Source organism: Eutrigla gurnardus, assembly GCF_963514095.1.
Source record: "Eutrigla gurnardus genome assembly, chromosome: 12".
NCBI classification, from domain to species: Eukaryota; Metazoa; Chordata; class Actinopteri; order Perciformes; family Triglidae; genus Eutrigla; species Eutrigla gurnardus.
Window position 1 is genome coordinate 11,414,998 of NC_139926.1, and position 19,139 is coordinate 11,434,136.

General features: G+C 39.7%; 1 protein-coding gene across 2 annotated transcripts in view; it reads right to left on the bottom strand.

Moving 5' to 3' along the window:
• lrp1bb (low density lipoprotein receptor-related protein 1Bb) overlaps window positions 1-19,139 on the bottom strand; it is a 233,809-nt gene that overhangs the window by 129,558 nt on the left and 85,112 nt on the right. For both annotated transcript variants that reach the window (XM_084022198.1, XM_084022197.1), the window contains 2 exons: window positions 17,703-17,840; window positions 523-642 (listed from right to left, as the gene is read on the bottom strand). In XM_084022198.1, coding sequence (XP_083878324.1) covers window positions 523-642; window positions 17,703-17,840 — 258 coding nt within the window. The remainder of the gene's footprint in view (window positions 1-522; window positions 643-17,702; window positions 17,841-19,139) is intronic.

Sequence of the window (19,139 nt, forward strand, 5' to 3'; positions counted from 1 at the left end):
TTAGGTGTGCTCAAACATGACCCAAATACATAAAGTATACTTAATGTGGCCTCGCTCTGGAACCTCAGGCATAATTACTTTTATAACCAATGAGACTTTTTTGGAGCCGCGGTACACTATAAACTGTTCTTTCTCATGTTCCTCAAACAGGATCAAATTCAGGACCGTGTGGAGTCCAAATACGACACTACAAGTCTAGATGCACCTTTGACAGCAAAATCCTCTCGCTGGCTGTCAGACACCAGGCCTGTGGCACACACAGTATGTAGAGGGTTAAGAGGGGGAGAAAGAGACATAGGGAAAGTGTGTGCTGTATATGCAGCACGAGTGCGTATGCATGTGTGTTGTGGTGTAATGCACTGTACATGAGGCTCTGCCTGCAGACAGATGGTTCTCATAAACCGAGCACCTCCTGCTTATTCATCTGAAGGAAGTATAGCTGAGGGCAAAAGGAAGGATTGGTTAGGGGAAGGGGGGAGGGCTTCATGGCAGGAGGCCCCCACCAGCGCAGCTGAATCCTACCTCTGCAGCTCGTCCCATCCTCGCCGACCTCAAAGCCATCAGCGCAGAAACAGAAGGTGCCGTTCCTCGTCATGACGCAGCCGTAGCGGCACCGGAGCTCGTGGCAGGCTGACAGGAGCTCTGCAGGGGGAAAGAGGAAGAAAGAAAAAGTGAAAATATAACAAAACGGCCATGAAACACTACGTGGAATGAGAAATGACTTTTTCATTTGGGAAATTACTTTTTTTTTTTTTTTATTGTCCTTGTCATGGATCTTTTGGTCATAACTGCTCGCCTGTCATTCAGGGGAAAAAAAGTATTGGTCTGGCTCAACACATTTTAATTCTGTGTTCTATTTTGTAAGCTAGACTGTGTGGGTGACGTTCCTCCTGTCAGTCATGAGCAATAACAACATGTCTTCCCGAATCCCTTCGGGATTCCGGTATGCAAACCGCCGTTTACTGAAGACAAAAGGATGCCTTAGCTTTGTGCTGCGTTCTAAAGTGTCCAGGAGAGGGCGGCGCCTATGTGAGTCACAACTCTCTTAACAACAAGATAACTACAGGAAGGAACTGAAATCAACAGAAAGAAATGTCAGAGTGTCGGTTAGTAACAGTCGCAGAATAAAGAGAGGGGGAGAGTTAAAAGTTTAAAAGTTAACTGCTGTTTCATAAATCCCATAGAAATTGTGGCCCAGCCAACACAGACTTCTGATGATTGTGTTACCAGCCTTGCATTCTAAATTAATCAATCGGCACATTGATTGACTGGTAGCAGCCCTCAGGAAGAGCCAACAGTTTCATCTCCCATGTTGTTATTGGTGCTCTGTACAGAGCATATCTTCATTTAGAAAGAGACAAAGAACAACTAAGAATAAATAGTACAACTGAAATTATAACCCTGAAAACAGAGATTTAATTGTCTAAAGGTTGTTATGCCGCTGCTGCACATTGATGAATGTCAAATTACAAAAAAGAGAAAGATAAGAGCTTGCATTGATTGTCCTTGGTCTTTTCTATGCTGACTTTTTCAAGAATTTTTGAAATGCTGCAGGACAAATACTTCTTGACAGGATGCATTTACATTCAACAGCAACGTGAGAACTGGATGACAACCAGAGCTTCAGTTATCAGTACTTTCTGAATGAAAACACATTCTTTGATTATGATATTTCAGAGTTGAGATTATGTGATGTCAGTGGATTAGACACTTTTCAACACTTCAACAAGAAATCCATTCTTCATTATAGCATCTAACCATCTTATTAGTGTCTCTTGACACATTGAGATGAATGGTGCAGTTGCATTGTTTGGCGAGCAATAATATAAATCTTGGTGAGTGCTTGTTGGAGACCAATATGTCAACCGATAACCATAAAACACTCAAGTGAGGGACATTTAGCAATGAAATGTGGTGGGAAACTGTTGACTAATAAGCCATAGGCATGGAACATATACACTGAACTTGAAAGATATTTATTAATACTTCAAAAATGAGTACAAAAGTATGTACAACATAAAAATAATAAGGGCTCTGTTTCCTTTCACAGCTTCAGAGAGGAGATGGAACTCCAGGAATTCATTTTCGGTCTATTTTATATTTATCTATTTTTTCATATTGCCCTCTGAGAATTTCTGACTGACAGGGGGTTGAGTGGGAAATAACTGAATTCTCATTTTGGGGCCAAGTATTTTTTGAGGTGATAAAAGAGCAAGCAAATGCCGGAGTATTAAAATGGTAAATGCCCAGTAGCCTTCGGTCTTCAATGACCACAGAGAGCCTGTTTGGTTATATACTTATACTCCTCACTGGCTGATAGAAGTGAAATGATTGAAAGAGAGAGAGAGAGAGAGAGAGAGAGAGAGAGAGAGAGAGAGAGAGAGAGAGAGAGAGAGAGAGAGAGAGAGAGAGAGAGGAAGCCAAGGCTAATAACCCCAAAACAATAGTCATTCCAATATGGAGCTAGAACAGTCTCATAATTCATAAATGCACACAGAAATTCATAAATGCACAAAAAAGATTTACAAATGTATTTGGGGATTTGTATATACATGTGACTCAAAACACAAATACATTTTCAATGCACACACAAATATGTTTCATTTCATATGTAAGTAAAACATATTCATGTGTAAAAAACAAGATTCATAAACATATTTCCAATGCACACACAAATCTAAAAAAAAATCACAAATACATGAATGTTAAAGTATTTGCAATCTTCATCAAATACGCATTTGGGGCTTGTTACATTCATATATGAACTGTTGGACCTGTATTTACAAAGTGCTTTTAATTTGTAAACCTCCCTGCATTTGTGTGTGAAACTTTTGAGACTCCCCTGACGTGACTCTGATCCACAAATGCGTTTTTTCTAAGAGGAGGTTGTCTGTAGCCAATCAGATGTCTCCCTCCTTTACAGCCAATCACGTGAGTGCGTTGCGTTGGAGGGATATGGGTGCTAGAGCCAGAATCGACCTTATTTCTGGAGATAATTTCCCTTCTTCCTGTGCTCCCTGTCTTTATGCTGTATAGATTAGGTGTACAGTTATATAAATATCTATTTTTCTTTTATAAAGAAGCATTTTATGGAAGTAATTTATTCCCTCATTCTGGGGAAGATGAACCGGTGCGGGCGGAGTTGTGTTTTAGACTTTTGGGGGAGACACTCACGTGATTGGCTGTAAAGGAGGGAGACATCTGATTGGCTACAGACAACCTCCTCTTAGAAAAAACGCATTTGTGGATCAGAGTCACGTCAGGGGAGTCTCAAAAGTTTCACACACAAATGCAGGGAGGTTTACAAATTAAAAGCACTTTGTAAATACAGGTCCAACAGTTCATATATGAATGTAACAAGCCCCAAATGCGTATTTGATGAAGATTGCAAATACTTTAACATTCATGTATTTGTGATTTTTTTTTAGATTTGTGTGTGCATTGGAAATATGTTTATGAATCTTGTTTTTTACATGTGAATATGTTTTACTTACATATGAAATGAAACATATTTGTGTGTGCATTGAAAATGTATTTGTGTTTTGAGTCACATGTATATACAAATCCCCAAATACATTTGTAAATCTTTTTTGTGCATTTATGAATTTCTGTGTGCATTTATGAATTATGAGACTGTTCTAGCTCCATATTCCAAACCGTCTTAATTTAAAAGCCGGCAAACAACTCTCCTTATATTTGAAAAAGCACCCAAAGCTAACTGGAGGTATAATCCTGTCTAATAAACATTATGATCAGCTTATAGGTTTTGCTGTAAATGTAATGTCGCCTGATTCTGTTTTCATTTTTTTTAAGACGAACACTTTATGTGGATGGGAGAGCATGAACACCATCTGTTGAGTAAGAATGCCAGAGAGATTTCTCCGACCCAACTTTGTGACAAACTCTGCTGTTAAAGGTTTGTGTCACTATGTCAAAAATACCACATTTTCAGGATGCAAAAATGTATGTATGTAACACATACATACATACATACGTACAAAAAGTACACAAGCACTCACACAACGGTCCCTTTGTGGCCGTATGCGCAATTTTAAAATGCATTTTCAGCTCAGTTTAAAAGCAGACCATTAAAGTTGTATCCCCTGAAAATGAATGCAGAAGCCTGTTGGAAAGGCGCCGTTACAACATTCTGTAATGTGGCCAGCACTGACTTAATGTGGCGCTGATTATGACATGACATAAAGTCATTGCATTTATCTTAATTTGCTCAGCTCTGAATTACTCATGTTTAACTGGTGATTACCAAACAGCAGTAAACTAAATGCAAAGCATGCCTAGAAAAGGCTCTGCTAACCGAGAAAGCAAAACATTCCTGTCAAACTAATTCAGAGAACGCCGATGTGTTTCTGAGGGTGATACGGACTGAGAATATGCCCGACATATTGGGGTGGACTAAAGAGCAATGCTCCTGGCAAAGTATAATTCATGTAAAGCTCCACAATTAAATGGCAAAACACTAAATGCAATCAGCCATGATGCCAATGGCTGGGGAGCAGGTTGAAAGAAATCAAAATTGCACGCACACGACCAGCCACATGCTGGTAAAACGTGCCTGCTTGGATAGATGCATTGTCATTGGCTGCTATATTTCTGAGACATTAGCATTTGAACAGCTTTAAAGAGACGTGCTCTGCTTCTTCTGACTGCTATACACTTTGAATATAGCCTATGATATGTCAATCAAAAGAGAAACAATGGCCTTGCATGAAGGTTCCTTCCTGGCTTCCTCTTACAATGGACCTAGGGGTGAGAAAAAGCCTGCTGAAACCGTACAATCTCTGCTAATATCGGCAACAAAATCTGGAGGTTATTTTTGTTAGAATTATTGTGCAGCAGGAATTAGCATGCCATATAGGCAATGATAAACTAAAAATGTATAAGTGTGTTTCCGGCTTTATAGTAGAATACTAGCTCACAAAATGAACCTCAGCAAACCCCTTACACATTTCTTTGTGAATAAATCAAATATGAACAATCATACAGTACTATGTAAATCAGTCCTTGACAGGTGGGTCAAAAACTGACGCGTCTTCTAGCCATCGCTGTTTACTCACTCTCACAGCCTGTGTGTGGACGCCATGTGACCTCCGTATTATTATTCATCACATGCCACGGCAACTAATGCACTTCCCTGTAGTGAGGCAGTATGCAAAATGAGTACATGGCGGGCTGAAGATATTCAAAGCTAATCCCTATATCTGCTCAAAGACGCCAGATGATCAGCTTTCCCTCCTGGCAAACAGAGTGCTGTAAGGATTGTATACCTGCCACTGAGCCTGCTTGATGCTTTTCACTAATGCTATGCAGTGCTACCTTTGAGAGTGAAGTCCATGTAGCCTGCACTATGGAGAGCAAATACACTGTTTGTGGAACAGATATGCTCAAAAGCCTTTCGTTCTTTGTCATGTGTGATCTAAAATCTTTCTCACTTCATATCATTAAATATGGCATTTATGAAAGTAAGTCTAACATTGTCTCCCGCAAATGAGGAATTCTACATCTGTGGAAGAGCATAGAAAGAGTACACTCAAATTATGGATGAGGCGATAAAACAGCATACTTCATTTGTTATATTATCTACAAAAAGTACAATGACTGAACCTTAATAGAAGTCACAGCAGAAGGTCAGAGCACATGCAGGAACGAGTTGCTGAGAAAGCTGATGTAAAACAGTAAACAATATGAGCCAATAGCCATTGTAAAAATTACAAAGAATTATTGAAATATGCAGCCAAATGTTACTCACTCTTAAACAAAGAGGCATTATGCATTCACGCGAGCAAGTGCAGTCTAATTTGCTTTTATCCAATGTACTGTATCAACAGAACCATTGCACAAAATGAATTACATCTGTTTTCACATTCTGCCTGGTAAAAGAAAGAAATAAAGGTTGAGCTATGAGGCTCAGATGAGGTTTTGCTACTTTGTTATAGGTATTATTATACATTTTGAGAACATTCAATTTGCTTGAATTCTATCTGCGACCTGATTTTGATTAGGTCCCAGGCAGACTATGAGGTCCAGTTTTATTATGAGGGGGACAAGCCAATTTAGAGCACAGCTAGAGTACTTCAATTACAACATCTGGAGATGTGTGAAATTAATCGAATGCACAATTTTGGGAGAAAATTCAAAAATCAGGTCTTGGTGCATGGTCTTTGCAGCGATGGTCATTTTGTGTTATGGGATGATAAAATTACTTTATATGACCACTCAAATCACACTGACATAAAAAGCAGTCATATTGGTTATTATGTGTGTTCATAAAAGAGATGCAGCTAGCGTCATTTCACGGCTAAATGACCGAATGAGCAGCGCCTGTGATGGGGAACTTTTTTTTTTTTATTCAGGGCTCATGTCAACAGTTTAGAGCAGCCGCACCACCTGCATGAGCAGCGTGGCTCAGGTGGTGCTCAGCTGCATCTCTTCCGGAGATTCGAGGTGTCGCCACAGGTTTTTTTTACCACAGCAAAAATAGTCGGTGGAAATTATCTTTTGACACTTCATTGACATCATACCAGCAACATTAGAGACTAGAGTTTTGATGATTATATCTGTCGACCGTTTCAAGACATGAAAAAACAAAATATGTATTTCTTCTCAAGACTTTCTGTTTCCATTTCAAAATAAATGCATCTTTCTTTCGAGCATCTTTCTGGCTATTATTCTGAAATGTATGCAGGACAGTGTTTCAGATAATTCAGTGACTTGGATGGCCCCAGAAACTAATAGAGTAGCAGTTTTTAATTGTGGCTTTTAATTGTGACTACATGAAAAATAAATAAACATATGTATCATGAAATTAAATGAAGTGAAACATTCTGGCCATTATGGAAGGCAAACTTTATGCAGAAAGAAGGGTTGGCAGCAGCAACGCACGCATGAGAGACAGCGAGGCAGCTGTCATGCGCTGCTCACGCAGACAGCATGGCCCGGGCGTAACACAACACTGAGCGGTGCAGGAGCTGACAGGGACTCAGCAGGTGTTGATATAACATCACCTAAAGGTGCAATCTATGAAGAATCAGAGTTAATGTTCGCAAGTTAGGCTTCCTCTCTCTGACAGGAAGCTACGTAGCCAGCCTTGTGGGCTTCCACTTTCAAGGTGGAATAAAATGGGTCCTCCTAAATGTTGAATGTTGAAAAGGGAATCACTAATGGTGCAAAACCAATGCTACGATGCGTATCTGCCTTCACAGGCCGTACAGTTCTATGATGTGTTCCAGTCAGTAGCGTGCCACAGAAGTTGACAGCAGGTCTCCTAGCAACAGCAGCACTCACATGCCAGTCAATATGGGGGACGCTCACCCGGAGGCCTGAATCTTAGATGCTTTATTCACAAAAAAACATAGGAGGAAAAAAATATGCACAAGAGCACCAGAGCTTATATTATCTTACATACACGTGAGGAGGATCCAAATGTTCAGGTTTATTCATTAAAAATGAATTCACACAACTACAGCACTTGTTTTCTACCTAGTCAGGACATTTCACTCCAGGGCATCTGACAAAACATCACACATCTGTCTAGCAGACCACCGGAGTAGAGGTTTCTCAGACCGTCCACATCCGGGCACACCGACACAGTATGAATGGTGAGTGTGGCACTGTTGCTCTGCCAGTGCAAACAAGAAGCCTTACCATGTGCAAGGAAAGACTTACCAAAGGGGAACAGTCAGATTGCCCCATCTGGCCTAATTATGGCTTCCATTTTGGGATGACCATGGCCTTTGTTTATGGATAGCCAGTCTTCCCCCTAAAACTATGTTTGCAGTCCAAGCCTATGATTAATGTGGAACTGAATTAAGATGCAGACTCAAAGTGGAAGGTTCAGCCCTGGCTGGCTCAAGGACCTTTAATGAGTATATTTCTCACCGATAGATTAAGATTTTAACCCGTTCTGTAGGTCTGTAGCTGTGGTTGGTATCCTCTGGGTGGCAAGTGTGATACCATTGATTCTCAGAAGATGAAACTGGGTCATGAAATCCCTGGGGTTCAATCATTCAACAGTTTCCATACGTATGTGCAGGGAATTGTACTTGTATGAGATGTGCAATGATTGCAGTGACACAATTTATTGACAAGGGTTTAGAAAGTTATCTGAGAGGCTTAAGTGTGTCAGCTTTGATGTGACGCGGAGCTGTCCGGATGGTCCAGAAGGTATAATTTCCCCTAGAAATTGAGAGATACATGCCCATGTACATGTCATTTTCAAGAAACGTAATCCTGTAGCTCAAACCAGGGCTCAAATGTGACAGCAAATGCTGTTAATCCCTCAAAGCACAATTCGCTGAGGGATTTTCGGAACTGGTGCCACGCCAGGCTTCTGACATGCCCTTAAATATTGGAAGACGCATCATGAGTGTGGGTGTCGAAATCTTCAAGCAAACAATGCAATTTTAATTCTAACCACTCCTGAGGAAGAAAATCCGCTGTAATAGGATTTGATGACACCAGATTGTTTCCTCATATTAGGGAGAGTAATGATATGAGTGACAATCTCTTGCCAGACTGTGGAACAACAAAATACGATGCATGAAATATTGATTGCCCGTGTCTGCTGGTATTTATACAGTGTGTGTCTGGGCCTGGCGGTTCCCTAACCAGTGTTACCAGGGTAGCGAGTCCTGGAACCTCAACTCATCAAAACAGCAAAGCTATATCTGACAGAAAATAGAGTTTTAATGCACATAATAATTTGTCAAATTCCTTGGAAAATACCTTTAAATCATGTGATGTATCGAAAGCAGAAGTAGGAAATAAGGCACGTTTGAAAATGACGTCATCCTCTCTGAAGTAGCTGCAGTGAGGTAGAATAACACACTCAATAGCAAAGCACATGGCAGAGCACCACCGGAGAGTGATCACATTGACTACCTGTTAATGTTCCGTCCATTAGCGTGGCAAAAATGTAATATGAATGTTAATATGTCACAGTCTACAAGGCTGGTTGGCAGCACATTTTCAACCTACTGAGAAACACTAAAACAATGATTGAGCTGTATTCACAGCGAGTCAATTCGTTAGAAGAACATCACTTATCAAAGGCTCCTTCACTCTAGAGGAAAGGGTTTGTTTGAGTTGCCGTACTGAAAAGTTAATCAAGTGAGATAATTGAATGTTGTTCGAGACGGAGGGTGGGACGGAAGGTGCGTGTTTGCCATCGTTTAGTTTTTGGCGCTTTATCATTAGAAAATAGAAAAACGGATATTAATTTGGTCTGAATTTTCTTTATTTTATGTGTGTCAGAATGTCAGAGTCTATTAGAAAAAAAACAATTAAGGTGTGTGTTTGCCAAAGAAGATGAAATGGGGAGATAATGCTTTCTCACGTTCACGTCAGTAATGAGATTTGTTTTTTTTCTGCTACTTTTCCGCAAGTGTACTCGGAGCTATAATTCAAATCCCCCAGATAGCTCAAATCAGTGTGCTCTCCTGCAGAGGGCAAACACGTTGCCTTTGACAAGTCGTGCTATGACATGGAAATCACTGCTGCATAAAAGTCCAGATTACCCTTACGTGGCAGAAACGGATCCATATATTTTGGAATCAAATACATTAGAGAGCCTGTCAGAGCAGAGTGCTGTAACATCCAGCATTGGAAGGATTCTTTCTGTGGCTGCTTTTCCGCTGCAGTGAGTGAGAGAAGCACAGGTTCCCTCTGAAAGTCCAATCATATATTTAATCACAACCAACTAGGCTCTCTAGGAAGCAATTTGTGTGACGATGCTTTTCTTTCTGCATCGTGAAGTCATTTTTTTTTTGCAGATCAGAGCCAGATGTGTATCCTGCATATTACATCCACTTCTCACTGAGGCAACACAGATATAACGGCTTAACTTTTAATGCCTTCAGTTTCAGGATGTGATCATGTTTAACGACACCGGGGAAAACAAACGTATCCTTTTTTGCCTCTCAGATCAGTTCAATTATTCATGCATTGCATATTTTTTCTTAAAATTAAGACATTTGATATTAATAGTTGCCGTCAAGATTTCTGATATTTATCATGACGAAACAGTACTACAACTAATCATCTTTATGGTTTTTGTGTCACTCAAACTATGGGGTTTAATGATTTGAGGAAATTGCAGTTATTCTGACACACATTAACACATAAATTGTGTTAATTTTCTACATAACAGGCCTCTATATATATATATGATATATATATATATATATATATATATATATATATATATATATATATATATATATATATATATAAATTAAACTAGAAAGTAAGAAGAGTCAATATCCAAGCAAACTCGTTTTCTAGAAACATTAACTAATTTAGCTCGTGTGCATTTCGATGTGACAGTGACACTGGACATTATTCAAACGTCATAATTTGACAGGTCAAAATAGCATTATGTTAATGTTGATAGCTGCATAGTTAGCCGATCATATTAAAGTGCTGGAAAATCGTGTCTGACCATATTTTGATGTCGAACTGACGACACCTAACGATAATGTCCCACACTGTAAGGCTTAAGCTTAATGCCGATGTTTCACAGAATGACAGGAAAAGCCTTTTCACAGCTCTGGATCCTGGAGGTCTCAATGCAGAGCTTTTAAAGTGATATGCTTAAAAACATGATATGATGTGCTTAAAAGATATTCTGACAACACTTTACACTCAATAACACTTGAGCTTCCTGCTAGCTACCTTCCTGAGGGGATCACACCAGCAATCATATGCATGGTTTCTGATGTTTCTTTTTTTAAATTAACCATTCATTTCGATGTAATAAGTAAAAAAACAAAAAGCTTAGTTTGTTTCTTCTTGCCAAATAAAACAGTTCTTTCTTCCTCCATAAAATCGTATACAGCAAGTGTAAATGATAGCTACCAGCTTGTACAGAAAATATTAACCAGACAGCAGCCAAGAGTTTCTTTGTTTTGTTGTTTGACCGAATTTAACATTCGTTTAACAGACTGCTGTCATTAAAGTGGGTAAAACTGAAGCAAAAGCTTGAACTTTTGCTACTACTGCTCACTCTTGATTTTGTAATTTGTGATCAGAATTGTGGGGATCTCCTTAACGCCATTGATTCCTGTCTGACTCGAGCAGAAGGACTGATTCTGAACACTAAACGAAAGCACTCAGAGAGAATATGGTTCAATCAGATGACTCGAAATTAAAATTCAGACAAAGAAGATATCAGATTGTTGATACAGAACATTGATCTTTTTTTTTTTTGGCTGAGAGAACACACTTAGAAGCTTAGTACAAAGAGAGAGGAGAGGGATCAGGCAGACAAACTCGCCCACTGTGGGGGGGAACCTCAGAATCAGAGCCTACAGGGAGATTAATTGGAACAGTGAGCGACAGCAATACTGTTGTATTGTGAGAAGTGAAGCAGCTCTTTCAATGGCAATGGGAGAGTGAGCACATGCATTGCAGCTTAAAAAGAACTATATTAGAGTGCGGCTCTGGATATGTATACAGTATATTCTGTGGGTGTGATCTTTACAGCATGACTCAAGCTGTCTGAACTCGATTCGTAGGCCTTGCTCCTTTAAGGTCGAAGGTTAACCAAGCATGAATTAGATCTGAATGTGAATTGCTTGCTGTTTTTGATGTATTCAAATTGACCCGTTTTCAGCGTGAGTCAGAGATTTTTTTGTGCTCCACGTGATGAAGAAATTATGCCGACTGATTCTGCAGTAAATGTCAGGTTTCCGTGAGCTACTAAATGAGGCTAATGATGAATGTAATGGTCCGGGGCGAGCTCAGTCAGGGAAAAAAATACCAGAGCAGGTATTAAGCTGTTGTCTAAAAGTCACCCGAGGTGAAAGTGGTTATGAACGTTATGTCGTTTTCATGTTAGCAGCCAGCCTTTATGCTGCTCACCCAACTTACTGAATTGAATCAAAATGAGCAATTTCTTTTGTAAGGAAATTAATTAACTGCATTCCGGTGTAAAGAAAGAGAGGATACAGAGGGCAACCGAGTGGTAATAACTACACAAAAATAAATAAAACTGTTTCCTGAACAGGGATTTGCACTGCTTTGGCAATGCTAAGGAAGGAAGTTAAATACACTTTCCAATTATAGTATTTAAAAGTATCTTATTAACTATCTTATTCCACTCTAGGGGGAAAAGAGTCATCATAGCAGAACCGATTTTTCACTTAAGTTAAAATGTGTGTGTGTGTGTTTGCTTGTGTTCACTTGCTACATAGTGAGGAATGAAACAAGTTTTTAAACCAACAGAGTGAGGACATTTTTGAAAAGTAAGGACAATTAGGCCAGTCGTCACTTCCCCAGAGGCCCGTGTGAGTGCTTCGAGGTAGATTGATACCTTTTTCACTTGGTTTGACCTGAAGTATAGCACAAAGACATATCTGTATTCAATTAGGACCGACATGCGCTCACTCTAGAAACTCCACCCAGCAATTGGATGGATATGGATATTGTATTTCTGTTTTTTTCTTGCTAATTAAATCTACATGCAATTATTGGTCGTTGTGGCACAATCGACATGGGACCCCCATTTAATTGCATGGTCTCCTTTGCACCATTTGAACTGATAGGGGCTCAAAAATACCAATAATAATATGTGAATGGGCAAAGCACTATACAGCAAGGTCATGACAGCAATCACATAGCCCTCCGTATGCCAATATCCACACTGCCACGAAAACTGAGCCCAGATTATAATGTTTTTATCAGCACTATCTGACTCATAAAACTTAATGCTGATGACCTTTCTGGGCATTCATACAAAAACAGCTGTATTCACTCATTGCGATGACACAATATGCACACAAAGTGCCAATTATGATGATGATTATGCACTCGTGTCAGCTCACAAGTGATTGAAGCCAATATGTAGGACCGTTGCAAATATAGCATTACATACATATATAGCAATATGTAGTACAGTATATTTTGATTGCACTTTGTTGTAGGAAAAGAGCCTAAGGTAAAATTGTTGAAGTCAGTCCAACATCACTATGATAATATTACTACCAGGGGTTACAAGGGTAAGTCAGAAGAAGCAATTGGTGGATGAGGTTTAATCAAATGCCATAACATGTTAATTTGAAAAATTATTATATTGCTTAGCCTCCCCCAGGGCACACTGGACAGGTCACCAGTCTATCACACAGAGACACACAAACATACAATTTATGGGGAATTTAGATTCATCAATCAACCTAACATGGCTTCAATCATTCAGTGATTTTTCAGTGCTCTCCAGCAAGATGCCATCACTGCTTCGAAAGAGCAGAATGCAAATAAGTTTGTCAGCATGTCTTGTTCCCGCAACACAAAAAAAACCGGATGCTCAGTTGAGTCCTGCTTTCACTGGCAAAGAGAAAAACTGGAGACTTTTTGGGCCAGTATGATTTTACATACAATGGCACATGTTCAGGTTTAGAACTAACACCCCGTTAATATGTAACACATTGTTGGTGTTAAAGTGAAAATATTGAGCAATCTGATTATGGATTGAGCTTGGCATCAGAATTAAGCTTTCATTTTTAAAACTAAAGAGACCAAATGCCAAGCCATACGGGCAGACAAAGTCTCCAAATTCAGCTTCCAAGCAGCTCCGTGCTGTTCTCTGTGTTCACCATGTGGAAGATATGAGTGTATGTCCTAAAGAATACACATGGAGTCTGAAGCTGAATTGTGTTTATTCGAGTCTGACATGTGTCTACCTGAATGCAAGCAGCAGAGACTTTACAGATCCTGTGTCACAGCCATGAGATTGCGATTAAGAATGAGCAAGTTTCCTGAAGGTGAACGAAAAAAAGGTTTGTGGTTTTCCATCTGGGCACCTCCATATCAAGGCCTCTCAGGATTTCCATCATGTATATTCATAAGCGGTGGGCAGGAACAGGAGGGGGAAAAAAAGTTTTGTAAGAGACCCAGCTGGTTGCCTAAAACTTCTCTTTGGTGACCTCAATTTCTCCTGCTTCCCAATGAGTTTGGTCCGTCCACGTGGGACTAAGCATACCGGGTGCGTGTGTCCCTGAGTGAACTTAAGCAGAAGGTTGGCGCCACACGAACTGTAATGAGTATCTTAAATCATCTTAAACACGACATGAAGAAATGTGTTGAAAGATAACAAATGCATATTCACTACAAGACCAATGTATTTTTTTGAGAAAGAATCAATCTTTCTACGGCTTCAGACAAGGAGGTCAAAGCAGCCGACTGCAGTGTTGCATTAAGAGGTGGATTGTTAGCATTCAGGTCACACTTTGTTACACATCAGATAGTGCCTTTTAAAGGGATTTAGAATGCAGAGGTGCCATGTTACCTATTCATGGACAAGGGCTGGACGAAATGGAATTGGACAGACGTGAAAAGTGGATGTATGCAGTTCACAAAGTAAAGGCAACGTGGAAGCCACAGCAGTTATGCAGACGGCCAGACAGAATTAAACTGAGGCCAATATACTGTAGATAAATCTGTGATAAGGTATAGGGGAAATCTCTAATGGTCTACCCAAGGCCATTTTAATGTCACTGAAAAGGGTTGATAATGGGAGGTGAACACAAGCATGTTAACCATTAAGCCATAAAGAGCTAGCTTTAAAAATATAAAATGTGTGCAAAAGTACTGAAAGAATCGGACTGGTTTAAATTTAGATCTCAGTTCAAGGCACACAGGTGTGTAGTGGGCAATATGTATGATTTACTAAAATGTATCACCACTGTATTGACTTATTGAAGTGCACCTTGATTTTGAAATGCTCTAGGAGGTTTTGAGTGCATACTCAGTAAATATTTTAAATGTTCACTTCTTTTTAGATTTAATGTCCAGACAGATTTTGCAGCACAATCTAATTCATGGTGGTTGATTTATGGTGAATACCACAGCAAAACTGGCTTCCGTGTGAAAGAAAGTATGGAATGTGACATAGATCTCATGTTTGGTTGTTGTGGACGTTAAAATACCAGAATATACAGCTGATACGTAGAAGAGCACACATGCTTTTGCATCTGAAGGTAATTCAAGCGTGGCTCTATCGTAGAAATACATTTTAGTGATTGGAAGCTGTGAAACCATAATCTCAATAAAACACTTAAAGCTTCAGGTTATCTTGTGAAAAGACCAAATTTATAACACCAAAGTGTGCAAGCGGCATTTCAATATGATGAATATGATATCATTTATTTTAAAAGATGATTTATTTTATGTTCACTTTGGATTTTTTACATGTCCAACACAAGTGTGGCATGTATAGTAAAAAGTAAACGTGAGCTTTTGTTCAATGAATACATTATTTTCTATAAGGCTGCTCCCTTTCTTTCTACATTTTCAAATTGCATGTTTTGCTGATGTACTTCAGGGGGGGGGATCCAGGATGGAAAACATTGGTCTGAACTACATTCCTTGCACATTCTCTTTGAGACTCTGGCTAATGTCGTGACTCTTTAGAGCTCCCAGTAAGCAAGGTGAAGTTCAATCATATTTTAATTGTATGCTAGAGCTATCTTAGAAATGTGTCAAATTGTCTTCATTTCAGGGGATCTGTAATAGACGAGAGTCATTTACAAGCAATGTGAACGTGTTATCGCAATGGCTACTTAGAATCACTATATGCGTAAAGGGCTTCCCATTAACATTCTGTATATAAAGCTGAATGAGAAGGCTGATTTAGCTGAGAATCAGCTGAGAATCCACTTGTCCATCCAGCAACACTGAATGAAGTGACGTTTCTACCTGTGTTGACACACCTTTGCGGTATATGGCACATGGAAAGGGAGATATCTGAGCCTGCAATACCTAACTGTGTGTTCTACCTGAGCTGACTTGAGCTTTTTTCCCAAGTGGGGCTTTGCATTTTCATTAAACATGACATGAACACGATATTTGAACTAGGTGCGCAGACCTCCTATCCTGCTTTGCTGTTTAGTTGGATGAACTGACCTTAAGGTATTAACCCTGAAGACCATTTTGTATAGCTCAGGAACAATTTGGCGGATTTGGAAAGTGGCCAGAGCCAGGTATAAGATTTATGCTATTGCAGGTACATTGCAGTATGAACCACGTGAACCTCCATGCAGCCCAAAGAAGGGTTGTACAGAATAAGCATTCACTTTATCCTAGGTGTATTAGGTGTTTTTTTAATAAACTTGTTGTCTAACATTGGCAAATGTCGCCCTCCTCGCCTTGGCCTACCCACATAAACAAATGCTTTTGTCACATGAAGTCTGATGAACAATAACGTTTTCTGAATCACATGCAGTCGTGATAAAGATGCATTCATGCTGCTACTGCTACCAATCTTGACCCACGTCTCCATCGGCTTATTCATTTGGAACGAGGCCAATAGCAGGATGTCGTGAGAAAGTGAAAGTACAGCTGACGAGGAGGGTGCAGCCATGGCAACGGGGACACAGCGTCGCAAGGAGAGCGGCATTGTGGGTGTTTTACTTTCTGTCCATTAATGTTGACAATTTGAGGTCATTCATTTTGTGCCTAAGCTTAATTATTACTTCACAAGAAAGCTGTCACCTGTTAATTAATTACAAATATTTATTGGTGCGGTTTTTGGAACGCCCTCTAGTGGACAGGAAGTAAAAACAACCACATTGCCGATAATGGCTTTGGCAATGTACAGTTTAAGCCTATGTAGTGTAGTTAATATAAATAATAGGCTGAATTTGAGCATTAAAAATCGAATGTAATTCAAATATTGGAAAAAATATGGAATCAAATTCAAATAGGATTATAGAGGAAAATTGACAGCTCTAATGTGTATCCATTTTAGGTGATCTACAAACTTAAATGGCACATTTAAACCAAAACAGAGATATTTCACACTGTTACAATGTCATCTCACTTCAGTCTATGTTGATTTAATGAAATTCTCAAGGCCAGAGGCATTCTACCAAATCCTTCAACGTAAGCAACAGTGTCACTGGAGCTTTTGGACACTGCACAGCTGTGTATCAGGGACTACATCCTTGCACCTAGCACTCACACAGAGACAAAGCCCAGCATGACTATACCTGTCTTACAGGTCATTAAGGTCGTGGTCTCTGCCAGACAGGGCCACTGTTGTGCTAAAACCGCAGCAATGAGGAAGCAGATGCTGCCTTATCACAGAGGCCAGGTGTCCATAGCGGCTTGGTGTAGCTATGAGAATGCGAGCAACAGCAAAACCGTGTGTAGAACACAACACCTGGTGCTAAACTGTCATACTGTCCCGCCGCGTCTCTTCCCTGCTCTGACAGGAAGGATGACGAGAATTCACCTTGGCAACCAGTTTAACCACAAAAGTTAGAAAGTGCCATCTCATGCCACCATTTCATGAATTAGCGTATCACCAACACCAACAAGCTTTGAGAGTTGGATGGGTTCCACAAGATAGAGAGATCAATTAAGCAGTGCATATCTAATCGATTGTGTAATACGATCCCTGAACTTGATAATCAACGAAAAGTATACTTTAGCTCAAATGGACTTTCTTAAAGTTTGAAATAATGAATGTTCTGTTAACAGGGAATAAAAGTAAAGCCTTTTCATATGCTATATAGTTTACAAATGTAATACAAATACAAAAAGTGTGAAATAAATTCCACAGTCTTAATAATCCAAATAAGATGAGCATGATCTGATTAATTAACATTATAATGAGAATACTTATTCATGTATGTATTATAACCCAAGGCGAAGAAGAATCAGGGTGTTAAAGTGTCATTAACGCTTACCTCGACAGTGAACTCCTTCATCGTAGCCATCCTCACAGTCTCTGGCCCCATTGCACAGTTTGTTGAAATGAATACATTTTTTAGTCCCGATGCACTGTATGTGATTGAGGGGACATCTGATCACCACCTCCTCTGCACCTACAGATGATAAACGACAAAGTGTAGAAAATAAATCTCTATTTATTTCAATATTAACAATTAATGTTCCGTATCAGTTTACAGCATATGGAGTAGCACTTATAGCGGGAGACCATATGTGAAACAAATTTGCATATTTCATTATCATTATCATTTCAGAATGCAGTCAGAAAAGTACTGGAAGAAATGTGTTTACCTGCAAAAAATACAAAGTGCTGATACCTCAAGACCTTTTATTTTTTTTAGAGGAGCGGGAGAACCTATACATATGCAAATGTATTTATATTTCATACAGCATTGTTCTTTACACACAACAGATGTTCGCCACGCGGCTTTGAAGGCGCACTGGTGATGTCCTGATAACAAACTGCCCGATTCTCCCTGCCAGCCAGGCAAACGGCGGAGAGCAGCTGTTTAAGGATTCATGAGGCACATAGGTGACCCTCTTTCATGTGGCAGCCACAAGAGCACATAAAACACAGCTGACCAGTGCACCAGCACTGTAAATGTGTCATATCTCCACCTTAACTACATTGATATCAATTACCAATGTGCCGCTGCAGCCACTTAATGGGAAGATTTATCACCCGTGCGATGGGGTCTGTAACAATCCCCAGAGTTCTGCAACCCCGAGGAACTCACACCGAAGCGCATTTGGACCATCTTGACTGGGCAGTTACTAAGTCACAGCATCCATTTCTACTTTGTAAGGTAAGAGATGCAGCAATTAATGTGGCTATTACAAAGAGGGCTGTCATCCCATCTGATTTACAGAAGGGATATGCAGAAGTAGCCGTGCGTCTGTATTGACACAATAATGACTCATATTAGTCTCTCCTCCTGAGCATTTTTATTGCTTTAAAAGTGTTGCAGGAGAGGCTTCTTCTTTAATGACTATTTCTTGGCTATCTCTTCTAGAACTGGTGATTCACACTATTTCTATGCCATATTTAGGTAAGTCAAATATAGTGACCTTGGCTCCGAGAGTTCATATTTCATGCATGAGCAAACTGGCAGCTTCATCTGCCGGGCTCCCAAAAAGTCTTTAAAAGCATCACTTCTTTCATTTATCTAACGGCTCCTTCAAGGGTGGACACTGATCTGTGGTCCAGTTAGACTTTGTGTAGAAAAAATGTGTCAATCCATCATACAAAAAAGGGGTTAAGTAGTTTTCTAAATTAGTGTTGTCTCTCTAATCAGCCAGTAAATATACACTGAGGATAATGACTTACCCTTGAAAAGGCTAAGCACCGGGCCTTGGAATTGCTAAGTGTGTGCAATGTATTATTTACACACTTG